Source organism: Oncorhynchus masou, chromosome 23 (assembly GCF_036934945.1).
Source record: "Oncorhynchus masou masou isolate Uvic2021 chromosome 23, UVic_Omas_1.1, whole genome shotgun sequence".
NCBI classification, from domain to species: domain Eukaryota; kingdom Metazoa; phylum Chordata; class Actinopteri; order Salmoniformes; family Salmonidae; genus Oncorhynchus; species Oncorhynchus masou.
In genome coordinates, this window is record NC_088234.1 from 32,277,458 (window position 1) to 32,305,374 (window position 27,917).

The window sequence follows — 27,917 nt, forward strand, 5'->3', positions numbered from 1 at the left end:
TCAAACCCCCGAGCTGACAAGGTACAAATCTGTCGTTCTGCCCCTGAACAGGCAGTTAACCCACTGTTCCTAGGCTGTCATTGAAAATAAGAATTTGTTCTTAACTGACTTGCCTAGTTAAATAAAGGTAAAATAAAAAAATTATTTATTTTTCATAATGAAAATGCAGTGTCCTGGAGCAAAAGGCTTTTAACATTGATTCTTTCAACAGAAATTGTTAGACGAACGATTGGGTCTTGACTAAATTATGTAAGCCCCAACCAAACCATTAGGTGCATAACCTCAACTACGGTGCTCCGAGTTGGGGGGGGGGGGCTTACATAATTTAGTCAAGGCCCAATCATTCATCTAACAATTCCTGTGTGGGGTAGTAAAGGTATCTGAGCACTGAGTGGTTGTAGCAGCAAACCTCTTAGGTTTCCTAAAAAAATGAGGCATGGGGGTGAAAACTGAACAGGGCTGGGGTGGGAGGGGGGCGAATATTGAGCTGCGTGATCAATTATGAATGGATAGCATAAGATCATAGATAAGACTGTATGGGGGCGACAACAACCAGGTGCCATGACCAGCCACACACGCAAGACCAGGAGTAGTTCGGGCACCAGAGTGTCACCAGAATACTATGCCACATTTGACATGGGATTTACATAGAGCATGATACATGAACGTTGCATTACTATTGATCTTTCTGATAAACTCAGCAGAAAAAGAGACGTCCCTTTTTCACGACCCTGTCTTTCAAAGATAATTCGTAAAAATCCAAATAACTACACAGATCTTCATTGTAAAGGGTTTAAACACGGTTTCCCATGCTTGAACAATGAACCATAATAAATTAATGAACATGCAAATGTGGAACAGTCATTAATAAACTAACAGCTTACAGACGGTAGGCAATTAAGGTCACAGTTATGAAAACTTAGGACACCAAAGAGGCCTTTCTACTGACTCTGAAACACACCAAAAGAAAGATGCTCAGGGTCTATGCTCATCTGCGTGAACGTGCCTTAGGTATGCTGCAAGGAGGCATGAGGACTGCAGATGTGGCCAGGGCAATAATTTGCAATGTCCATAAGGTGAGACACCTATCCATCAGTGCTCAGACTGTCCGCAGTAGGCTGAGAGAGGCTGGACTGAGGGCTTGTAGGCCTGTAGTAAGGCAGGTCATCACCAGCTCTTCTCTGACGAGTTGAGGTTTTGTCTCACCAGGGGTGATGGTCGGATTTGCGTTTATCATCAAAGGAATGAACGTTACACCGAGGCCTGTACTCGGGATCGATTTGGAGGTGGATGGTCTGTCATGGTCTGGGGCCGTGTGTCAAAAAATCATCAGGCTGACCTTGTTGTTATTGCAGGCAATCTCAACGCTGTGCGTTACAGGGAAGACATCCTCCTCCCTCATGTGGTACCTTTCCTGCATGCTCATCCTGACATGACCCTCCAGCATGACAATGCCACCAGCCATACTGCTCGTTCTGTGTGTGATTTCCTGCAAGTCAGTGTTCTGCCATTGCCAGCGAAGAGCCCGGATCTCAATCGCATTAAGCACGTCTGGGACCTGTTGGCTTGGAGGGTGAGGGCTAGGGCCATTCCCCCCAGAAATGTCCGGGAACTTGCAGGTGCCTTGGTGGAGATGCACTGCAGTACTTAATGCAGCTGGTGGCCACACCGGGTGGCCATCTCTTCATGGCGGTGGCTCCGGTGCAGGACGTAGACCCCCTCCGCCCGCAGATCCCTTCGCTTTGGTCACGGCCCTAGTGCATGGACCTTCACTGGAGAAACCGGGCCGCAGATCATCGCCAGAGGAACCAGACCACTGATCATCGCTGGACTGGGGACATTCGCTGCAGGCTCCGGACTGGGGACCGTCGCTGGAGGCTCCGGACTGGGGACCGTCGCTGCAGGCTCCAGACTGGGGACCGTCGCTGCAGGCTCCGGACTGGGGACCGTCGCTGCAGGCTCCGGACTGGGGACCGTCGCTGCAGGCTCCGGACTGGGAACCGTCACTGGAGGCTCCGGACTGTGGATCAACGCTGGAGGATTCGTGCCGTGGATCATCTCTGGAGGCTTTGTGCCGTGGATCATCACTGGAGGCTTCGTGCCGTGGATCATCACTGGAGGCTTCGTGCCGTGGATCATCACTGGAGGCTTCGTTCCGTGAATCATCGCTGGATGGAGTGATGACGTGGTGCCGGAACAGGTCTCACCGGACTGAGGAGACGTACTGACAGCCCAGTGACTGGAGCTGCCACGGATCATCACTGGAGGCTTCGTGCCACGGATCATCACTGGAGGCTTCATGCCGTGGATCATCACTGGAGGCTTCGTGCCATGGATCATCGCTGGATGGAGTGATGACGTGGAACCGGAACAGGTCTCACTGGACTGAGGAGAAGTACTGGCAGCCTAGTGAGTGGAGCTGCCACAACACGTCCTGGCTGGATACCCACTCTAGCTTGGTGAGTGTGGAGAGCTGGCACAGGACGCACTGGGCTATGACGGCACACTGGAGGCATAGTGCGTAGAGCCAGCGCAGGCCACACTGGACCATGGAGGCGCACCGGAGGTCTGGAGCGCAGAGCTGGCATAACTTGTCCTGGCTGAATTACCCCCCTTAGCCCAGCAAGTGCGGGGAGCTGGAACAGGCCACACTGGGCTTTGCTGGCAAACCGGGGACACCGTGCGTAGAGCTGGTGCAGGATAACCTGGGCTGACGAGACACACCGGAGGCCAGGAACGCTGTGCCTGCACATGGCAGGGTCTTGTCCCCTGCCATAACCTCCTGTCCATGTCCATGAGGTCCTCCACTCACTCTTCTAGCGGGCCAATGATCCCTGCTCCTCCTGGCCACGCTGCTTGGTCCTTTGGTGGTGGGTAGTTCTGTAACGTCTCTCATCAGACTGAGGATCGGACCAAAGCGCAACGTGGTAAGTGTTCATGATTTTGATTTATCAAAACACTCAAACAAAATAACAAAGTGAAAAACGAACAGTTCAGTAAGGCAAAACTATACAGAAAACAACTACCCACAAAACACAGGTAGGGAAAAGGCTGCCTATGTATGATTCCCAATCAGAGACAACGATAGATAGCTGCTTCTGATTGAGAACCACACTTGGCCAAAAACAAAGAAATAGAAAACATAGAAATAAAGAAACTAGAATTCCCACCCTAGTCGCACCCTGGCCTAACCAAAATAGAGAATAAAAGCCTCTCTATGGCCAGGGCGTGACAAGAACAAAGAATCATATTGTGATCTATTATATCCCCTTACTGATTTTTTATAAGTATTGATTGTTTGTAAATATCTATTTTTATTTTTTTTATTTAACCATTGTTTAACTAGGCAAGTCAGTTAAGAAAAAAATATTATTTAAAATGACGGCATATGAACAGTGGATTAACTGCCTTGTTCAGGGGCAGAACGACAGATTTGTACCGTGTCAGCTCAGGGCATCGATCTAGCAACCTTTACATATGGCATATCTAATCTAGCAGATAAGCCAGTCTTTGTTAAAAAATGTATAATTTTTTATTGCATGAGCAATATTTACTGTAAGCCACACTTCATTAGACTGTGTGACAAGAGGTAATTTTGGTGAGTGTGTGTGTTGGTGGGTGAACCATTCATGGTAATTGTCTGTTCAGCAATTGTCAATGCCATATAGAAATGGTAATTACAGACAAGATAACAGCAACAACATGTCCACACCACAATGCAGAAATTATTTAGTCTCCCTTTATTATATATGGGGTATACAAAATATCCAATGAGGAGTCTGTAATAATAATAATTATAAGTATATTTCCAAAAGAAAATGTGTGTGCTTGCTAGCTTTTCGTAAAGTATTAATGGTTGTGAAATAAGTTACAGTAGTGGAAGTGACTGCAGTTGTAATGGAGTGACTAGTTATAGCTGAAAAAGTAGGTTGAAAATGGCACCGACAGAGAGGGCTGTCGTGCTTCTAGCTCTTAGGAAACTTTGCAGTATTTTGTTGTTTTATGTATTATTTCTTACATTTTGAGCGCAGAAAATGTTTTGTGTTATTGCATACAGCCGGAAAACACTATTGGATATCAGTGCGGCGGTAACTCACCAGCACTACCAGCACTACAACCAGGAATACAATTTTCTCAAATCGGATTCTTTGTTTGCATCCCCCAGGGCAATTGATCTGATTCCAGAGGCCAACCCAAAACACCGCTGGCAGAGGAGAGGTACTTTTGAGGATGTTACTTGTTAATGTTCAGTCTCTGGATAATAAAGTTAACGTGCTCAGGGCAAGGATTTCTTTCCAGAGAGACATCAGGAATTATAACATACTCTTTTCCCCCGAAGCATGGCACTCTCAACCGTCAGGCCAGTTGGGTTCTCAGTTAATCACGCAGACAGGAATAAATAAATCTCTGGGAAGAAGAAGGGTGGGGGTGTATGTTTAATGATTACCGACTCATCAAAGAACTTCACTGGACTTTATGCAAACTGGAAACCACATATCCTGAGGCCGCATTTATTTCAGCTGGTAGATTTTAACAAAGCATATTTGAGAAAAAGGGAGCCAAAGTTCTATCAAGACATTGACTGTCACTCGACCACTGCTACTCCAACAACCGGGATGCCTACAAGGCCTTCCCCCTCCCTCCTTTCAGCAAATCTGACAATTCCTCCATTTTGTTCCTCCCTTCCAAAAGGCAGACACTCAAACAGGATGTAAGGACTATTCAACGCTGGTCTGACCAATCGGAATACACGCTTCAAGATAGATTTGATCACGCGGACTGGGATATGTTACGCGTAGCCTCCGATAATAACATTGAAGAATATACTGACAGGATGAATGAGTTTAACAGGACGTGTACAGGAGATGTTGCACCCACTGTGACTGTTAAAACCTATCCTAACCAGAAACTGTGGATAAATGGCAGCATTCGCACAAAACTGAAAGTGCGAACCACTGCATTTAACCATGGCAAGGTGACTGGTAATATGGCAGAATACAAACAGTGTAGTTATGCCCTCCACAAGGCAATCAAACAGGCAAAATGTCAGTATAGAGACCAAGTGGAGTCGCAATTCAAAGGCTTAGACAAAAAAAAATTATTTTACCTTTATTTAACTAGGAAAGTCAGTTATGAACAAATTCTTATTTACAATGACAGCCTAGTATCTGCCTTGTTCAGGAGCAGAACAACCGATTTTTACCACATCAGCTCTGGCATTTTTATATTTGCATACTTTAGCATAAAACATACAACCAACAGTATCTCTTGAACTGTTAAAGCTAGAGTCACCAAACCAACTGTCACATGTTCAAACTATCCAATCCTATCATCAATAAATCAATCAATCTTTCCATCGCAATTTAAGCTACAACACCAATGTGGCTATCATAACTTCAAATTCTTTAAAACACTTAGAAACTATAATTATATTCATTAGCTTATATTAGCAAAGCATAACTTTTGAACCATTCAAAATAGACACCTAAACTACATTAACATGTTCAGGCTATCATATTCTTTCGGTTGCTGGCCCAGCGCTCTAACCACTAGACTACCTGCCACCCGAGCTGTGGCAGGGTCTACAGACAATCACAGACTACAAAAGGAAAACCAGCCATGTCGACGGCTAGCTTCCTGACAACCTAAACACCTTCTTTGCCTGCTTTGAGGATAATACAGTGCCACCAACGCGGCCCGCTACCAAGGACTATGACACTCCTTCTCCGTGGCCAATGTGAGTAAGACATTTAAGCATGTTAACCCTCGCAAAGATGCAGGCCCAGACGGCATCCCTAGGGGCATCCTCAGAGCATGTGCAGAAAAGCTGGCTGGTGTGTTAATGGACATATTCAATCTCCCTATCCCAGTCTTCTGTCCCCACATGCTTCAAGATGGCCACCATTGTTCCTGTACCCAAGAAAGCAAAGATAGCTGAACTAAATGACAATCGCCCTTGTAGCACTCACTTTGTCATCATGAAGTGCTTTGAGAGACTAGTCAAGGACAATGTCACCCTAGACCCACTTCAATTTGCTAATTGCCCCAATACATCCACAGACAATGCAATCCCCATCACACTGCACACTGCCTTATCCCAAGAGGAATACCTATGTCAGAATGTTGTTCATTGACTATAACTCGGCATTCAACACATTTGCACCCTCCAAGCTCATCATTAAGCTTGAGACACTGGGTCTGAACCCCGCCCTGTGCAACTGGGTCCTGAACTTCCTGATGGGCCGCCCCCAGGTGGTGAAGGTAGAAAACAACACCTCCACTTTGCAGATCCTCGAGACTGGGACCCCACGAAGGTGCATGCTCAGCCCCTTCCTGTGCTCCCTGTTCACCCAAGAGTGTGTGGCAAGTCACGCCTCCAGCTCAATCATCAAGTTTGCAGATGTTGGCTTGATTACCAACAACGATGAGACAGCCTACAGGGAGGAGGTGAGGGCTCTGGGAGTGTGGTGCCAGGAAAATAACCTTTCACTCAATGTCAACAAAACAAGGGAGATGAATGTGGACTTCAGGAAACAGCAGAGGAAGCACCCCCCTATCCACATTGACCGGACTGCAGTAGAGATGGTGGAAAGCTTCAAGTTCATCGACGTACACATCACTGACAAACTCAAATGTTCCACCCACACAACCAGTGTGGTGAAGAACCTCATGAGGCTGAAGAAATTTGGTTTGGCACCTAAAATCCACACAAACGTTTACAGATGCACAATTGAGAGCATCCTGTTGGGCTGTATCACCACCTGGTACGGCAACTGCACCGCCCAAAACTGCAGGTTTCTCCAGAGGGTTGTGCAGTTTGCCCGGGGAGGTGTTGGGAAAAACATCTGCACTCCGGCGACACCTAAAGCACCTGATATCACAGGAAGGCCAAAAAGATCATCAAGGACAACAACCACCCAAGCCACTGCCTATTCACCCCATTATTATCCAGAAGACGAGGTCAGTGCAGGTGCATCAAACCTGGGACCAAGAGACAGAAGAACAGCTTCTATCTCAAGGCCATCAGACTGTTAAATAGCAATCAGTAGCACATTAGAGGCTGCTGCCTATATGCATCGACTTGAAATCACTTTAATTAATGGAACACTAGTCACTTTAATAATGTTTACATATTTTGTATTACTCATCTCATATGTATATACTGTATACTATTCTACTGTATCTTAGTCTATGCCGCTCTAACATTGCTCGTCCATATCTTTATATATTCTTAATTCCTTAGATTTGTGTGTATTGAGTATATGTTGTGAAATTGTTAGATATTACTGCACTGTCAGAGCTAGAAACACAAGCATTTTGCTACACCCGCAATAACATGTGTATGAAACGTGCGAAACGTGTGTATGAAACCAATAAAATGTGATTTGATTTAGATGGGAGAATTCTTTGATTGATTGATATAATATGATAGCCTGAACATGTTAATGTAGTTTAGGTGTCTAGTTTGAATGGTTCAAAAGTTATGCTTTGCTAATATAAGCTAATGAATATAATTATAGTTTATAAGTGTTTTAAAGAATTTGAAGTTATGATAGCCTGAACATTTGAAAGTTGGTGTTGTAGCTTAAATTGCGATGGAAAGATTGATTGATTGATTGATTGATGATAGGATTGGATAGTTTGAACATGTGAAAGTTGGTTTGGTGACTCAGTTCAAGAGATACTGTTGGTTGTATGTTTTATGCTAAAGTATGCAAATATAAACTGAACAGAAATATTAACTGAGCTGATATAAAAGATTCCAGAAATGTTCCATATGCACAAGAAGCTTATTTCTCAAATTGTTGGCATTCCTGTTAGTGAGCATTTCTCCTTTGCCAACATAATCCATCTACCTGACAGGTGTGGCATATACATTTTTGTTTTTTTTAACAAGGCAAGTCAGTTAAGAACAATTTCTTATTTACAATGACGGTCTACCACAGGTGTCACTGGGCCAATTGTGCACCGCCCTATGGAACTCCCAATCATGTCCTGTTGTGATACAGCCTGGAATTGAACCAGGGTCTGTAGTGACATTTCTAGCACTGAGATGCAGTGTCTTAGATCGCTGCTCCACTCGGGAGCCCCATGAATCTAATTGAACAACATGAGCCTTACACAGGTGCGCCATGTTTTGGGACTATAAAATGTGCAGTTTTGTCATACAACACAATGCCACAGATGTCTCAAGTTTTGATGGAGCGTGCAATGTGCATGCTGACTGCAGGAATGTCCAAAAGAGCTGTTGCCAGAGGATTGAATTTTAATTTCTCCACCATAAGCCTTGTTTTAGAGAGTTTGGCAGTACGTCCAACCAGCCTCACAACCGTAAACCTCGTGTAACCATGCCAGCCCAGGACCTCCACATCAGGCTTCTTCACCTGTTCGGATTGTCTGAGACCAGCCACCCGGAGAGCTGATGAAACTGTGGGTTTGCACAACCGAAGAAATTCTGCACAGAAACCGTCTTAGGGAAGCTCATCTGCCTTCTCGTTGTCCTCACCAGGGTCTTGACCTGACCACAGTTCGGCGTCGAAACCGACTTCAGTGGGCAAATGCTCACCTTTAATGGCCACTGGCATGCTGGAGAAGTGTGTAGGTGAGCGGTTTTCTGATGTCAACGTTGTGAACAGAGTGCACCATTGGGTTGGTGGGGTTATATTATGGGAAGGCATATGCTATGGACAACAAACACAATTGCATTTTATCGATGGCAATTTGAATGCACAAAGATACTATGATACTATGATACTGTCCCCATTGACATGCCATTCATCCACCGCCATCACCTCATGTGTCACACCCTGACCATAGTTTGTTTTCTATGTTTCTATGTTTTGTTTGGTCAGGGTGTGATATGAGTGGTCATTCTATGTTACATGTCTAGTTTGTCTATTTCTATGTTCTCAATCAGAGGCAGGTGTTAGTCATTGTCTCTGATTGGGAACCATATTTATGTAGCCTGTTTGGTGTTGGGTTTTGTTGGTGATTGTTCCTGTCTCTGTGTTTGTTTTCACCAGATAGGCTGTTTAGGTTTTCTCACTTTTATTGTTTTGTTAGTTTGTCCATGTGTAGTTACTTTATTAAAGAACCATGAATAATCACCACGCTGCGTTTTGGTCCGCCTCTCCTTCAAGTCAAGAAAACCGTTACATCATGTTTCAATCAGCATGATAATGCACAGCATGACTAGACATGTCACCCATTGAGCATGTTTGGGATTGATGTGTACGACAGCGTGTTTCAGTGTCCGCCAATATCCAGCAACTTCGCACAGCCATTGAAGAGGAGTGGGACAACGTTCCACAGGCCACCATCAACAGCCTGATCAACTCTATGCGAAGGAGACGTGCCGAGCTGTATGAGGCAAATGGTGGTCCCCTGTGGCTCAGTTGGTAGAGCATGGCGCCAGGGTTGTGGGTTTGATTCCCACGGGGGACCAATACAAACATGTATGCATTCACTACTGTAAGTTGCTCTGGATAAGAGCCTAAATTACTCAAATGTAGATACTGACTGGTTTTCTGATCCATGCCCCAACCTTTTTTTAAGGTATCGGTGACCAACAGATTATGGGCCCAATGAATTTACTTTACTTGACTGATTATCTTAAATGAACTGTAACTCAGTAAAATCTTTGAAGTTGTTGCATGTTGAGTTTATATTTTTGTTTAGTACAGTTCTATAGTTTGAAGTAAGAATAGCCTGAACATTTCAAAGTCTTGTCTTGTAGCTTAATTGGACAAGGAGCAGGACTATTTTGAATAGCTATTACTGTCTTCCTATTGTTCCCATTCAAACACATTATTTTATGAAAATTTCAAATCGTTATAGTAGGAAAATAACTAATAGTATCATAAATCTGAATGCAAGCCATCTAAGTTGGAGCAGTGGCAAATTTAAATAATTCCCTTTCAAACCTATGGCGCTTCTATGAACATTTATAATTCAAAAAGTAGACATAGTATCAAAAAACCTTTGACAAGGAATCAAAGTTGGGTCAATCTGAAAATCGCAACATTGGTTTGGTGTTTATAGCGTAAATGGTGTAATATTCCCCATGTAAGTCTATGATCCTTTTATTGTCATTGAAATACGTTGAATGTATTAAATATTGTTGTAGTACAAAAAGTATAAATGTAATAAAAAAATATTTCCTCAAGCAATCCAAGTTGGGGCCATCAGCACATTTAAAAGTTGGTTTCATGTTTACAAATCATAATAACTTAAATAATTTAAGTGCTTGAGTGGGCAGAATAAATAAGTAAGCACATTCATTGTACATTGAATTTATAATGCGCATTTCATTGAAAAATGATCTCAAAGTGCTACAGTGAGCACATCGCCCTGTCACATTATGATCCCTATCATCGGGTGGACCATCACTGAATGCGGGGCTTGTACCGCATACCTAGTCAAACGTCAGCTTGGCTTTTGTCCCTCCAAGACAAAGCACCAAATTGTATTGTATTAGGTAATTTATTTTGTCTACTATCATCTCTGAATTTGTGACTAACACAAGTTGTTGATTTCTAAAGAGATGCTAAACCTAGCTGCTTCCGGATCCTATCACGTCATGCAGTACTCTCTTAGAAAAAAGTGCTCCAAAAGGGTTCTTTGGCTGTCCCCATAGGATAACCATTTTTGGTTCCAGATAGAACCCTTATGGGTTCCAGGTAGAACTCTTTTCCGGAGGAAAAGGCTCTACACGGAGCTCCTGAGTGGTGCAGCGGTCTAAGACACTGCATCTCAGTGCTAGAGCCTTCACTACAGACACCCTGGTTTGAATCAAGGCTGTACCACAACCGGCCGTGATTGGGAGTCCCATAGGGCGGCACACAATTGGCCCAGCATTGTCCAGGTTTGGCCAGTGTAGGCAGTCATTTAAATAAACATTTGTTCTAAACTGACTTGCCGAGTTAAATTTTAAAAAACATGGAACCAAAAGGGGTTCTCCTATGGGGCTAGCCGAATAAGCCTTTAAAAGGTTCTAGATAGCATTTTTTTTCTATTAGCGAACGAGCATAGCGTCTTTGTTCTTCATCATATGCTCTGCCAGAGCATGCTCTGGGATGAGCTACCAACCCTGTCGATCACGTTTTGTTGACATGACAACATGACTTCGCGCCACTATTTTATATTTTTATGTTTTCCCAGTGTATACCATGTTCAGGACTGAGTTAAAATTATTCAACTAGCTATCTAAATTGCGAACTAGATCGAGATGGAGCACACATTTAGTTTTATTCATCCCAAAAGTTCTAATTCCCCCAGTCACAGATTAGTGTAAACCTCTGACAATGAAGCTGGTCTCAGCTATGAATATTCAACAGAACTCCACAGATGATAAGACTGTGGTCGGATCAGAGGTCTGGTTAAGAACTTAGATGTACTGTAAGGCTGTGCTGGTTACTATACATGACATATTCAAAGAGAGCTCAGGAACAAAACCAAAATGTTCAATGTAGCCAACCCCTCCCTGTTTTCTGCAGTTCAATATTTGATGCAGCTCCTAAGTGATATTGTTTTTAGCGCCACACTGATGGAAAAAGAGAGAGAGTGTGCTGACAGTTGTGGTGTGTAATAATAGCACAGGGCGAAGTCAGACTTGAATTGTCTCTTCCAAAAAGGACCTTCAATAAAACAGGATGAACACAATAAATTTAGGAACCAATTCCAAAACAGATAGAACTCTATAATGACCAAATTACCCATTTGTGCAAGTTAAACATCCATGGTTACATTACAAGTGCCATCAGTTTAAAGTTTTGCATTTACAGTTTAGAAAATATACCACTTACAGTACTTACAGTACGTACAGTACAAAATGCAGCAATGTGATTGAAAAAAAAATGTAATGAAAAACTGTGCCTGACACTGCAAGGATTTCTAAACACATTTCCCAAATGTTTGTGTCATTTTTGTCTTGACTTCTAAGTCAAAATGAATGTCTATAAGTACAAAGACACTCAAAGTGTAAGGTTAGGTGTGGTTTGTTGCACGCTATGACTAGCTAGCCTCACCTTTTTTTGAACATGCCAAGCTGCCAAAAGACAGTATTGTTAGTGTCAGAGACTAAAATACAATTACATGCTGTTTGTGTCATCCTGAAAACATGTAGATTATAAAGGAATCAAAGTGGCAAGAATCTTCTCCTCAACTGGGCAAACACACCACAGACACAGTGAGCAATGGTCGGCCACTGACTGTTTTTGGTCTTTCCATAGTCCTCTGTACCAAATCATGTACCTAGCTCTCGGTGTTTGTCCCCAATGTATCTCCCGGTCCCATGCATGCAAGATGGTCAGTATAGTATGTATTGTTACAATGGTTAGCTTACAAGGGGAAAAAAAGAGATAGTTAGAAAAGTAACTCACCAGAATCAGCAAATTCTGAGGGGACAGAGGAAGAAAGAGAAATACAGAGAGAGAGCAAAGATAAACCAGATGATGTATAAATTGATAAAACATGATAAAACATTGGACCTTAATCTTATGAAAGGTTTGCATTATGCTTAGGCCATTAACACCAATGAGAGTTGGCTCTGAATTTTCTGAATGAGCTGGATAAATGATGGTCAAGTAGATCAAATAATTAAATAAGCACATTTGGCCATTGGAATATTGCAACACTCTTAGAAAAAAGGGTTCCAAACTGGTTCTTTGGTTGTCCCCATAGGAGAACCCTTTTTGGCTCAAGGTAGAACCCTCTTGGGAAAAGGTTCTACATGGAACCCAATAGGGTTCTATCTGGAAACAAAAATAGTTATTCAACGGGTTCTCCCATGGGGGACAGCCGAAGAACCCTTTTAGGTTCTAGATAGCACCTTTTTTGACAGACATGTACTGGACTTTATAGACATGAATTTTTGTAAAATGGGCATTTGTTGTTCCTGAGCTTTACAGTGAGGTTATATTCAGCTTTAACCTCTCTAGGGTAGGGGGCAGTATTTTGACATCCAGATGAAAAGCATGCCCAAAGTAAACTGCCTGTTACTCAGGCCCAGAAGCTAGGATATGCATATAATTGGTATAATTTGATATAAAACACTCTAAAAGGTTCTAAAAGTATTACAATATTGTCTGTGAGTATAACAGAACTGATATGGCATGCAAAACTCTGAGGACAAACCATCCAGAATTATTTGTATTTTTTTGAGGTCATAGGATTTTCCAATTGTTTTCTATGGGACTCCCTTATTATTAGGAACCTGGTTGCAGTTCCTACGGCTTCCACTAGATGTCAACAGTCTTTAGAAATTGTTCGATGTTTTTCTTTTGAGAAATGAAGAAGTAGTGCTATTCATTGTGTCACTCCAGGTGGACTCTACTGTTTTGGTGAGCGTGAACTGGAGCGTGCTTCACATTGTTTTTATCCGGTATTAGAAACAGTTTATTCCGTCTTAAATTTGATCAATTATTTACGTTTTAGGGTACCTGAGGTTGGATTAGGAACGTTGTTTGAAATGTTTGGACCAAGTTTACAGGTAACTTATTAGATACTTTGTAAGCATGTTGGGCGAGTTGAAACCGGTGTATTTCAGAATCAAATGCGCCAAATAAATGAAACTTTTGGGACATAAAGAAGGACATTATCGAACAAAAGGACCATTTGTGATGTTTCTAGGACATTTTGGAGTGCCAACAGAAGAAGATCTTCAAAGGTAAGGCATTAATTATATCTCTATTTCTGACTTTTGTGGCGCACCTGCCTGGTTGAAATATGATTTTCATGTGTTTGTATGCAGGGCGATGTCCTCAGATAATCGCATGGTTTGCTTTCGCGGTAAAGCCTTTTTGAAATCTGACACAGTGGCTGGATTAACAAGAAGTTAAGCTTTATTTTGATGTATAACACATATATTTTCAAGAATGTTAAATATTTGAATTTAGTATTTTTGAATTTCGCGCACTGCAATTTCACTGGATGTTGGTCAGGTGGGACGCTAATACAAAATAATGTACCAGTCTTTTTTATTTATTTATTTATCAAATCTTATTAGTCACATGCGCCAAATACAACAGGTGTAGACTGTGTAGACTCTTGATACTACCCATCCCGGGTCCGGGAGCGTAATCATCAACTGACACTAATTAGCATAACGCAACGGACATAAATATTACTAGAAAATATTCCTATTCATGAAATCACAAGTGAAATATATTGAAACACAGCTTAGCCTTTTGTTAATCACCCTGTCATCTCATATTTTGAAAATAGTATTTACGATCAAAGCAAGACAAGCATTTGTGTAAGTTTATCGATAGCCTAGCATAGCATTATGACTAGGTGGCAGCAGGCAACCTGTTCACGAAAATCAGAAAAGCAATCAAATTAAATCGTTTACCTTTGAGGAGCTTCGGATGTTTTCACTCACGAGACTCCCAGTTAAAAAATAATATTTTTGTAGGCGAAATAGCTCTGTTTGTTCTTCACGTTTGGCTGAGAAATCAACCGGAAATTGAGGTTACTACTACCCCAAAAAATATTCCAAATTAGCTCCAAAATATCGACAGAAACATGGCAAACGTTGTTTAAAATCAATCCTCAAGGTGTTTTTCAAATATCTATTCGATAATATATCAACCGTGACTGGTGGCTTCTTAGTAGAATAGAGAGAAACAATGGCCGCATTTGTCCTTTACGCACAAAACACTCTGAGAGACTTCAGCTGACCACTGACGCAATGTTGACGTTCAGGCTCATTTTTCAAAATAAAAGCCTGAAACTATGTATTGTGACACTAGCCACATTAGGGAAGCCATAGAAAAATGAATCTGGTTGATATCTCATTCACTGCTCAATAGGGACGCATAGGAACGCAGAGCCTTCTACATAAGAGTCCCTTCCTGTTTTGGATTTTTCTCAGGCTTTCTCCTGCAACATCAGTTCTGTTATGCTCACAGACAATATTTTTACAGTTTTGGAAACTTTAGAATGTGTTCAATTATATGCATATTCTAGCATCTTGTCCTGACAAAATAGCCATTTACTTTGGGGACGTTATTTTTCCAACAATGAAAATAGTGCCCCTTAGATTCAATAGGTTGTGAAATGCTTACTTACGAGCCCCTAACCAACAGTGCATTTTAAAACAAATATGAATAAAAATAAGAGCATGAGCCAAGATGGAGTAGCAGTGAAGACGTGTTTTGTTTGTCCTCTCGTGTACTTTGTATTTTTCATATTTTTTGTATAAATATATATTTTTTAATCTCAATCTTTTCGATTTTTAATTTGATTATACCTTCCGGTAACCTGCCTCACCCAATGTGATACGGAATCGATATTATTTTTAACTTTAGAACACATTCAAGAACCTCCAGAAGCTAACCAGCTAATTAGCTAGAAGCTATTTAGTCATTGTTAGCCACTGCTAGCGGCTTTTACCTTCTGCACAGATACCAGCCCTGTTCTTAGCCTGGATATTACTCGCCAATCTACCAGTATCGGACTGTCTCTCCACAACAACGCCAGATTCCTGCCGTAATATCTGGGCCACTACTTCTAATCTTCACAGCTAGCTTGCACCCTCTGTGGCACTCAGTACCGAAGCTATCCCTGAGGCCCACCTCCCGGCCTACTCAGCTGTTCACCCGAACCCCACTCATACACGGCTAGAGTCCAATACTCCACCGGATCTCTGCTGTAAACTCTGGACCTTGGCACCCGATCACCGCTGCTACCGATTGGCTATAGTGGCTAACGCCACTGCCACGAAGCTAGCACCAGTTAGCCGTGAGCCAGGCGCATCTCCTGGCTAGCAAACAAAATTCTACAATACCTCTTTCTCCATCTGGTTTGGATTCTCTGTCGACAAGGCGCACCTCCGCACCACCACGTCTGGTCTGCCGACGAATACTCCATCCACTGTGCCTTCAATCAGCCTCCATCTGAGCAGACCCCCCTACCACCCCCGGGCTACTAAGTTTAAACGCCGTGTCGCCTGCGTGCTAGCGTAGTGGCTAGCTGTTCCATCTACTGCTGCCCCCTGGACACTATGATCACTTGGCTACACAGCTGATGCCTGCTGGACTGTCCATTAATCACGGTACTCCATTCTGTTTATTTATGTTTTATCTGTCGGCCCCAGCCGCAAACTCAGGCTCTGTGTGTAGTTAATCCGACCCTCTCTGACTAGTCATCGCTATTTTACCTGCTGTTGTTGTGTTAGCTGACTAGCTGTTGTTGTCTCACCTGTTGTTTTAACTAGCTCTCCCAATCAAGACCTGCAATTACTTTATTCCTTTCTGTATGTCTCTCTCAAATATCAATATGCCTTGTATACTGTTGTCCAGGTTAGTTATCATTGTTTTAGTTTACAATGGAGCCCTTAGTTCCACTCCTCATACCACACCGCCTCCCACACTTCACCCATTATAACCAGCATGTCCAGAGATACAACCTCTCTTATCATCACCCAGTGCCTGGGCTTACCTCCGCAGAACCCGTACCCCACAAACCCCTGTCTGCACATTATGCCCTGAATCTATTCTACCAGACCCAGAAATCTGCTCCTTTTATTCTTTGTCCCCAACGCTATAGGCGACCAGTTTTGATAGCCTTTAGCCATACCCTCATCCTTTTATTATTATTTATTTTTTTTTATTTTTATTTTACCTTTATTTTACTAGGCAAGTCAGTTAAGAACAAATTCTTATTTTCAATGACGGCCTAGGAACAGTGGGTAAACTGCCTGTTCAGGGGCAGAACGACAGATTTGTACCTTGTCAGCTCGGGGATTCAAACTTGCAACCTTTCGGTTACTAGTCCAACGCTCTAACCACTAGGCTACGCTCCTACTCCTCCTCTGCCCCTTGGGTGATGTGGAGGTGGACAAAGGCCCTGCTTGTCCCCAGGCACCCTGATTTGTTGACTTCTGTGATTGAAAAAGCCTTGGTTTCATGCATGTCAACATCAGAAGCCTACCTCCCTAAGTTTGTTTTACTCACTGCTTTAGCACACTCTGCCAACCCTGATGTCCTTGCCGTGTCTGAATCCTGGCTTAGGAAGGCCACCAAAAATTCTGAGATTTCCATACCCAACTATAACATTTTCTGTCAAGATAGAACTGCCAACAGGGGAGGAGTTGCAATCTACTGCAGAGATAGCCTGCAAAGTTCTGTCATACTTTCCAGGTCTATTCCCAAACAGTTCGAACTTCTAATTTTAAAAATGAATCTCTCCATAAATAAGTCTCTCACTGTTGCCGCCTGCTACCGACCCCCCTCAGCTCCCAGCTGTGCCCTGAACACCATCTGTGAAATGATCGTCCCCAATCTAGCTTCAGTGTTTGTTCTGTTAGGTGACCTAAACTGGGATATGCTTAACACCCCGGCAGTGCTACAATCTAAGCTAGATGCCCTCAATCTCACACAAATCATCGAGGAACCCACCAGGTAAAACCCTAAACATGGGCACCCTAATAGACATTATTCTGACCAGCTTGCCCTCCAAATACACCTCTGCTGTCTTCAATCAGGATCTCAGCGGTCACTGCCTCATTGCCTGTATCCGCTACGGGTCCGCGGTCAAACGACCACCGCTCATCACTGTCAAACGCTCCCTAAAACACTTTGCGAGCAGGCCTTTCTAATCGACCTGGCCTGGGTATTCTGGAAGGATATTGACCTCATCCGGTCAGTTGAGGATGCCTGGTCATTCTTTAAAAGTAACTTCCTCACGATCTTAGATAAGCTTGCTCCGTTTAAAAAATGTAGAACTAAGAACAGATATAGCCCTTGGTTCACTCCAGACCTGACTGCCCTCGACCAGCACAAAAACATCCTGTGGCGGACTGCAATAGCATTGAATAGTCCCCACGATACGCAACTGTTCAGGGAAGTCAGGAACCAATACACGCAGTCAGTCAGGAAAGCAAAGGCCAGCTTTTTCAAGCAGAAATTTGCATCCTGTAGCTCTAACTCCAAAAGGTTCTGGGACACAGTGAAGTCCATGGAGAACAAGAGCACCTCCTCCCAGCTGTCCACTACACTGAGTCTCGGTAACATGGTCACCACCGATAAATCCATGATAATCGAAAACTTCAACAAGCATTCCTCAACGGCTGACCATGCCTTCCTCCTGGCTACTCCAACCTCGGCCAACAGCTCCGCCCACCCTGCAGCTACTCGCCCAAGCCTCCCTAGCTTCTCCTTTACCCAAATCCAGATAGCAGATGTTCTGAAAGAGCAGCAAAACATAGACTCATACAAATCAGCTGGGCCTGACAATCTGGACCCTCTATTTCTGAAACTGTCCGCCGCCATTGTCGCAACCCCTATTACCAGCCTGTTCAACCTCTCCTTCAAATCATCTGAAATCCCCAAGGATTGGAAAGCTGCCGCGGTCATCCCCGTCTTCAAAGGAGGAGACATCCTGGACCCAAACTGCACCCTGGACCCTATATCCATCCTGCCCTGCCTATCTAAGGTCTTCGAAGGCCAAGTCAACAAACAGATCACTGACCATCTCGAATCCCACCGTACCTTCTCCGCTGTGCAATCCGGTTTCCGAGCCGGTCACGGGTGCACCTCAGCCACGCTCAAGGTACTAAACGATATCATAACGATAAAAGACAGTACTGTGCAGCCGTCTTCATCGACCTGGCCAAGGCTTTCGGCTCTGTCAATCATCATATTCTTATCGGCAGACTTATCGGTAGCCTCGGTTTTTCTAATAACTGCCTTGCCTGGTTCACCAACTACTTTGCAGACAGAGTTTAGTGTGTCAAATTGAAGGGCATGTTGTCCGGTCCTCTGGCAGTCTCTATGGGGGTACCACAGGGTTCAAATCTCGGGCCGACTCTTTTCTCTGTATATATCAATGATGTTGCTCTTGTTGCCGGCGATTCCCTGATCCACCTCTACGCAGACGACACCATTCTGTATACTTCTGGCCCTTCCTTGGACACTGTGTTATCTAACCTCCAAACGAGCTTCAATGCCATACAACACTCCTTCCGTGGCCTCCAACTGCTCTTAAACGCTAGTAAAACCACATGCATGCTTTTCAACCGTTCGCTGCATGCACCCGCATGCCCGACTAGCATCACCACCCTGGATGGTTCCGACCTAGAATATGTACCTAGAATATGTACTAGAATATGTACCTAGGTGTCTGGCTAGACTGCAAACTCTCCTTCCAGACTCATATCAAACATCTCCAATCCAAAATCAAATCGAGAGTTGGCTTTCTATTTCCCAACAAAGCCTCCTTCACTCACGCCGCCAAACTTACCCTAGTAAAACTGACTATCCTACCGATCCTCGACTTCGGCGATGTCATCTACAAAATAGCTTCCAATACTCTACTCAGCAAACTGGATGCAGTTTATCACAGTGCCATCCGTTTTGTTACTAAAGCACCTTATACCACCCACCACTGCGACCTGTATGCTCTAGTCGGCTGGCCCTCGCTACATATTCAACGCCAGACCCATTGGCTCCAGGTCATCTACAAGCCTATGCTAGGTAAAGCTCCGTCTTATCTCAGTTCACTGGTCACAATGGCAACACCCACCCATAGCACGCACTCCAGCAGGTGGATCTCACTGATCATCCCTAAAGCCAAAACCTCATTTGGCCGCCTTTCCTTCCAGTTCTCTGCTGCCTGTGACTGGAACGAATTGCAAAAATTGCTGAAGTTGGACTTTAATTTCATTCACCAACTTTAAACATCTGCTATCTGAGCAGCTTACCGATCGCTGCAGCTGTACATAGTCCATCGGTATATAGCCCACCCAATTTACCTACCTCACCCCCATACTGTTTTTATTATATTTACTTTTCTGCTCTTTTGCACACCAGTATCTCTACCTGCACATGTTCATATGATCATTTATCACTCCAGTGTTAATCTGCTAAATTGTAATTATTCCTCAGGCCTTTTGCACACAATGTATATAGATTTTTTTTTCTACTATGTTATTGACTTGTTTATTGTTTATTGTTTACTCCATGTGTAACTATGTGTTGTTGTCTGTTCACACTGCACACAATGCTTTATCTTGGCCAGGTTGCAGTTGCAAATGAGAACTTGTTCTCAACTAGCCTACCTGGTTAAATAAAGGTGAAGTAAAAAAGAGATAAAAAAGAGATAAAAGTAACAAGTAATTAAAGAGCAGCAGTAAAAAATAACAATATATACAGGGGGTGCCTGTACAGAGTCAATGTGCGGGGGCACCGGTTAGTTGGAGTAGTATGTACATGTTGGTAGCGTTATTAGTGACTCCATAGATGACAACAGAGTGGCAGTAGTGTGGAGAAGGGGGGGGCAATGCAAATAGTCTGGATAGCCATTTGACTAGATGTTCAGGAGTCTTATGGCTTGGGGGTAGAAGCTGTTTAGAAGCCGCTTGGACCTAGACTTGGCACTCCGGTACAGCTTGCCATGTGGTAGCAGAGAGAACAGTATATGACTAGGGTTGCTGGAGTCTTTGACAATTTTTAGGGCCTTCCTCTGACATTGCCTGGTTTTGAAGTCCTGGATGGCAGGAAGCTTGACCCCAGTGATGTACTGGGCCATTCGCACTACCCCTCTGTCTTGCACCATGGTAAATGAATACCAACCAATGGAAGGTTTTCTTTGCATTTCAATACAAGCTCCTATCCCACTGGGCACACACTGGTTGAATAAACATTGTTTCCACGTCATTTAAATTAAATTGACGTCAGTGCCCAGTGGGATGTGTCTTGTGAGACTAGACAGCATCATTCCACTTACATTTACAAGTCTCTATGAGATATTTATGAACACTGCCGGCTTTATATAACACCACTGAGCCACTTAAGGTCTAAAAGCCTGCAAGGGATGGTGAGGCTTAAGGACAAGATACTTTGGCTCTGTCTGACTGATGCTTCTGCTTGCCCTATCCAGTGTGGGCAGACGGTAGCAGAGCATCTGGTCTCAGACAGCTTCTACCTCAAGGCCATAAGACTGTTAAATAGCGTCCTTAGCTGTCCACCAGCACAAACATGAGGTTCAGAGATTATTTGCACTAGGTTTTGGAACCAAACTTATTTTCTAATCGTTTCATTCTGAACAGAACCCCCCCCGCAAACTCAGTGAAGATGTCTCTGCGAGGCATCACATTTCTTCTGCGCAGCAGTCCTAGAGTGAACATCGCTTGTTACATCAGTAGATTACTGTAGCCTATGCTTCAGTGGGGCAGGTAGCGTAATCACACACAGTTGCAAAGATGTTCAGCTGGCAGGCAGATGCTGGAAGAGGTTTCTGAGTGACAGAGTAAGGGCTTTGCATATTCTCTTCGTTGTTTTCTTGTGGAACTGGAAAAATCACTTTCGTTCCTGGTTCTGTTTCTCAAAAAATGCCTGATTTGCACTGACTCTCTACACACCCAATCCATACACACACTCAAACGCAATCTATCACACACACACACACACACACTCACTACAATCACTGCTGCTATTTATTACTTTACTTTATTACTATTTATTGTACTGCTCACTTTGTCAACCGTCATACTATTATAGACCAGTTCTAGTTTTCACGTGAACTCAACATGAAATCCAAAAAGAATTTCAACATGATATTGGATTTAGATTAAAAGTTGGGTGAAATCCAATCAGTTTTCCAAGTTGATTCGGCACCATCACATTACATTTTTTGGTTGAAATGGCATGGAAGGTGAAAGCTATTTATTTTATTTGACCTTGATATAACTTGGCAAGTCAGTTAAGAAAATAATATTATTTACAATGACAGCCTACCCCTAAGCCGGACAACACTGGGCCAATTGTGCGCCGCCCTATGGTACTCCCAATCACAGCCGGTTGTGATACAGCCTGGAATCAAACCAGGGTATGTAGTGACACCTCTAGCACTGACATGCATAGCCTTACATGCTGACCAGACCGGACAAGTCGCGTGCTCGAGCGTCGCAAAATACATTTAGAAATCCATGTTATTCAATTATTGCACCCACACTGCTCGCGCGCGCCAACGAGCATCTGCGATGCCAAGGGCTAAACTAGAACTCCTTTCTATTTCTGATGCATATCACGCTGCAAGTCCTGCCTCTCCCATCTCCCCATTGGTTTATAGAAGCAGGTACCCATGTGCCATCTCCTCATTGGTTATACCCACGTGGGTGATTGAAAGACTAACTGTGTTGCCGGCTGTCGTGGTAATACTATGAAAGTGTAACGTTAGATGCCAATCACCATATAAGTTCAAAAATGAAAAATCCTGGAAGGAGGAGAGATGACTCGAAATGATTCAGTTGGCCGTTTTATGTGTGGATTAAACTTCTTATGGCTGGGGGCAGTATTGAGTAGCTTGGATGAATAAGGTGCCCAGAGGTGCCCAGAGTAAACTGCCTGCTCCTCAGTTCCAGTTGCTAATATATGCATATTATTAATCTATTTGGATAGGAAACACTGAAGTTTCTAAAACTGTTTGAATGATGTCTGTGAGTATAACAGAACTCAAATGGCAGGCAAAAACCTGAGAAGAAATCCAAACAGGAAGTAGGAAATCTGAGGTTGGTCGATTTTCTACTCAGACCCTATTGAATACATGGTGGGATATTGGTAATGTTGCACTTCCTAAGGCTTCCACTAGATGTCAACTGTCTTTAGAAACTTGTTTGAGGCTTCTACTATGAAGGGGGGCTGAATGAGAGGGGAATGAGTCAGAGGTCTGCCGCAGTCACCCGCTGGTCACGCGCATTTCACATGAGAGGTAGCTTGCGCTCCTTTGCTTTTCTGAAGACAAAGGAATTCTCCGGTTGGAACCTTATTGAAAAACATTGTTTGACATGTTTCTACGGACGGTAACGGAACATTTTGACATGTAGTTTGCAACTATGGAACACGCTTCGTGAGTTTTCATTTGTTTACCAAACGCGCTAACAAAAGTAATGTAAACTCGTACATTGCCTTGGTCCGTACAATTGCCCTTATTTTAGCGCCACAAAAATTGTCATTTAAAAAATGGCAGGTGGGGAAGCGAAACTAATGCGTGATAGTGAGAAGGAGAGATGTTGTGTGGGAAAATTGCTTTTTTTCAATCGATCTGTCCAACCTATCACCTTATCCCCTCTAAAATGTAAATAAAACACTATAAAGAGTGTATTTAATGTGTCATTACATACCTATTTGAAGGTTTGTGTCGAATTTGAATCGGGTTTTTAGGGCGGTGCTAAAGTGATCTTAGAAGTAAACAGCGGCTTTGAGAATGATGATCACATGCAATGAAGATGCAAAAAATGACTTGGTATCCTCCCTTACCCAGTCACTGTCCATTTCTTGTTTTTAAAGGATGAGCGAAGTGCTACACCTGGTGGAGAGAGATTGTAAAATGGAAATAGTTGCTTTATGCGTGCTGTACGTTACGACATAACACGTCACGATGTAACGGAGGGTCTGTTTTTTCAACTTTTCTCCAATACTATAGAGCCATTACCATGTCGATCAACGCTTGAATAGGAACGTAGTTCACACCCCAGTCCCATTAGTTTTCATTGAAGCCTCGTCTGAATGTTGCGGTTGCGCACATTTGGACGGAATGGGGTGAGTTTACGTTAGCTATTTGGACATAAATGATGGACAGTATCGAACAAATCAAACATTTATTGTGGAACTGGGATTCCTGGGAGTGCATGCTGATGAATATGATCAAAGGTAAGTGAAAATTTATAATGTTATTTCTGACTTCTGTTGACTCCAACATTGCGGATATATGTATTTTATCTGAGCGCCGTTCTCAGATTATTGCATGGTTTGCTTTTTCCATAAAGCTTTTTTGAAATCTGACACATTTACATTACATTTAAGTCATTTAGCAGACGCTCTTATCCAGAGCGACTTACAAATTGGACACAGCGGTTGCATTAAGGAAAAGTTTATCTATATTTCCATTCATAATGCACTTGTATTTTAATCAACATTTATAATGAGTATTTTTGTAAATTGATGTGGCTCTCTGCAAAATCACTGGATGTTTATGGAACTACTGAACATGACGCGCCAATGTATACTGAGATTTTTTTATATAAATATGAACTTTATCAAACAAAACATAAAAGTATTGTGTAACATGAAGTCCTATGAGTGTCATCTGATGAAGATCATCAAAAGTAACTGATTCATTTTATCTCTATTTGTGCTTTTTGTGACTCCTCTCTTTGGCTGGAAAAATGGCTGAATTTTTCTGTGACTTGGCGGTGACCTAACATAATAATTATTTGTGGTGCTTTCGCTGTAAGACCTATTTGAAATCGGACACTTTGGTGGGATTAACAACAAGATTACCGTTAAAATGGTTTAAGATACTTGTATGTTTGAGGAATTTTAATTATGTGTTTTCTGTTGTTTGAATTTGGCGCTCTGCACTTTCACTGGCTGTTGTCATATCTATCCCGATCCCGTTAACGTTTAATTGTCGGAGTAGAGGACCTTGTACATTTCAGGTAAAATAACAACTCAATGTTTATATCCCAGGACGTATTAGCTAGCAACAGCAAGCTAGCTAAATAGGACAAATTAGCTAGCAAGTGCAAGCTAACTAGCTACATTGCCATACATGTTTAATGCTTTTCGACCTGTCCCCAAATTAATGTCATTGGTTCAGAGTTTGTTTTGATGTTTTAACCTGCGTCTCATGATCGTGTTTGGTGTAGGGTACAAAATAAATGTATGCATGATAGCGCACTTGTGCAGCCGGTTTGGGTTCCGTGTTAGACCGCTGCAACACTCAGGAGTCCCGCAATGGGGAGCCGCAGCTATGATCCCTTATTTTTATTTTTTTAACTGGGCAAGTCAGTTACCGGGAAACAGTGGGTTAACTGCTTTGTTCAGAGGCAGAATTACAGATTTTTACCTTGTCAGCTTGGGGATTTGATCCAGCAACCTTTCGGTCACTGGCCCAACATTATAAACACTAGGCTACCTGCCTTATTGATGCCACTTAAATCAGTGTAGATGAATGGGAGGACACAGGTTAAAGAAGGATCTTGAAGTCTCGTTCATCCATTCAGAGGATGAACGAGCAAGACAAAATATTTAAGTGAATGGGATATGGTAATAGGTGCCAGGTGCACTGGTTTGTGTCACAAACTGCAATTTTGCTGCGTTTTTAAAGAATGTGTATCAAGAATGGTCCACCACACAAAGGACAACCAGCCAAATTGACACAATTATGGGAAGTATTGGTATCAACATGGGCCAGCATTCCTGTGGAACTCTTTCGACACCTTGTAGAGTACATGCATCAACGAATTGAGGCTGTTCTGAGGGCAAAAGGTCAGGGTGCAACTCAATATTAGTAAGGTGTTCATAATGTTTGGTATACTCAGTGTATATTTCCCACCACATCTTAATGCTCTACTGCTGCTAATTTTACTACGACTTTTATACTTTTTAATATGTGTTTACCACTTATTGCCTTATTGTTGTTTTATTTTTACTATATTTCACTACACTGTTGAGAGGTAGCTCTCAAGTAAGCATTTAATTGCACTGTTTATACCCTGATGTATCCTGTGTATATGACGAATGAACTTTGAATTGATTTAGTTTAGTAATAAAGGCTGCTTTACATAGTCAGGATCTTTCCATGTATAGAATATGGAAACACTGACTCTGAGACTGGTCAGAATAATTTATAATCTTAATGGAATGTTGTTATCTTTTAAAGGAACTACACAATGTTTCAAATCCCTTAATTAAAAGTCACATGGTACAAAAATGATTTCACCACCAGGTGGTAAATATTTGAAATCTATTTGAGAACCACATACAATTGGCTGCTAAACAAACTGCAAGAGGGAGAAGGTTGGATGATTGCATTTATTTCTACACCACACTACATCCTCACACATTTTATATTCCCAGACCAGACTGTGATTTAGAAATTTATCAGCCAGATGTAACGACTAAATGTAAATAATGGTGGGTAATGGGGTAATGGGGCATCTAGGAGTGTGACTAGGAGGTCATGCATTGTAATAGTCACTTAGCAGTCAGCCAGGGCACAATTTATTAATATTATTTTTGAATCGTTTAATTGAAGGCTCAGCTTCCAGGTAAGTGAAGACTGCAAAAGATGAAATCATTCCCGTCCAACTACAACTCCCAGTACAATTAACTACACAACCAGTCCTCAGAACAGCAGACCATTTTACAGGTCAACAACACTAGTCATTTACTACTTTCAACTATTGACAATATTTCTTCACACCTACATTTCAAACATTTCTTCGGCACTCACTTAATTAAGAAAAAAAATTGGAAATGTTCAACTACATTCATCCCACATATAAAAACATGGCTGCTATGTTTCTCTGAACTTCAAAAATCTCCTTCATCTATGCTTTAATATGGAGAATCCTTTGGAATGCAAATCATTCAGGGTAACATCAAGTTCCTTGCCTTTCTATTTGCATTGCAAAATTGGGTGATATTTTCACCCTACTCCCTTGACGGGATAAGATTGTAATGACACTATACCTCCTCACTGAATTAGCATATTCAGCCCTGACGCAATGCCATTTATAATTTCTCTGTAAATAGCTAATAGGTTTTCAACTTGGACTAAAATAAATCAGCGCTCTCCTTCACTAGATTCCCGATATTACACTGAGCTCACATTACATTTAAGATGTTTCCCTTAGCAGCCATTTATTAGGATAAAAGCATTACACATATCTGTGGGCTAATAGTGTTTGTGAAAGTCCCATTATATGGACTCCCACCATGACATACAGTGCCTTAAGAAACTATTCATATACCTTGACTTATTCCACATTTTGCTGTGTAACAGCCTGAATTCAAAATGTATTTAAAAAATATATTTTCTCACCCATCAACACAATGACAAAGTGAAAACATTTTATTATAAAAAAAATGAAATACAGAAGTGTAATTTATGTAGCTATTACACGCTTTTGCTATGCCACTCCAAATTGAACTCGGATGCATCCAATTTCCATTGATCATCCTTGAGACGTCACTACAACTTGTGGCCAATTCAATTGTTTAGACATGACATTTTAGACAGAAACACACCTGTCTATAAAAGGTCCCACAGTTGACGGTGCATGTCAGAGCAGAAAGGAACTATCCATATATCTCTGAGATTGAATTGGGGAATGGTATTAAACAATTTCTGGAGTGTTGGAAGTTTCCAAGAGAACGGTGGTCTCCATCATTGGGAAATTAAAAATACAGTGCCTTGCGAAAGTATTTGGCCCCCTTGAACTTTGCGACCTTTTGCCACATTTCAGGCTTCAAACATAAAGATATAAAACCGTATTGTTTTGTGAAGAATCAACAACAAGTGGGACACAATCATGAAGTGGAACGACATTTATTGGATATTTCAAACTTTTTTAACAAATCAAAAACTGAAAAATTTGTCATATAATTGGTAGACTTGGAAAGAAAACACTCGACAGTTTCTAAAACTGTTAAAATAATATCTGTGAGTACAACAGAACTGATATGTCAGGCGAACACCTGAGAAAAATCCATCCAGGAAGTGGGATTTTTTTACGTTTGTAGTTTTCCATTGACTGCCTATAGAGTATACCATGACTTAGGACTCAAATTACACTTCATATGGCTTCCACCAGATGTCAACAGTCTTTAGAAATTGTTTCAGGCTTGTATTCTGAAAAATTAGGGAGTAAGACCACTCTGAGTAAGTGGACAGTGGAAAGTCCCCAGACATGTTTGCTGCGCACGACCAAGAGCACGCCTTTCTTGTTTTTCTTTCATATTGACGAAGCTATTGTCCGGTTGAAATATTATCGATCATTATGACTAAAAACAACCTGAGGATTGATTATAAATATCGTTTAACATGTTTCTACGAACTTTATGGATACTAATTGGATTTTTCGTCTGCCTGTTGTGACTGCCTTTGAGCCATTGGATTACTGAACAAAA

General features: G+C 42.3%; 1 protein-coding gene across 4 annotated transcripts in view; it reads right to left on the reverse strand.

The window, feature by feature from the left end:
- LOC135510754 (sodium/potassium/calcium exchanger 2-like) overlaps positions 1 to 27,917 on the reverse strand; it is a 204,823-nt gene that overhangs the window by 87,120 nt on the left and 89,786 nt on the right. For all 4 annotated transcript variants that reach the window (XM_064931932.1, XM_064931930.1, XM_064931931.1 and 1 more), the window contains one exon: positions 12,381 to 12,395. In XM_064931932.1, coding sequence (XP_064788004.1) covers positions 12,381 to 12,395 — 15 coding nt within the window. The remainder of the gene's footprint in view (positions 1 to 12,380; positions 12,396 to 27,917) is intronic.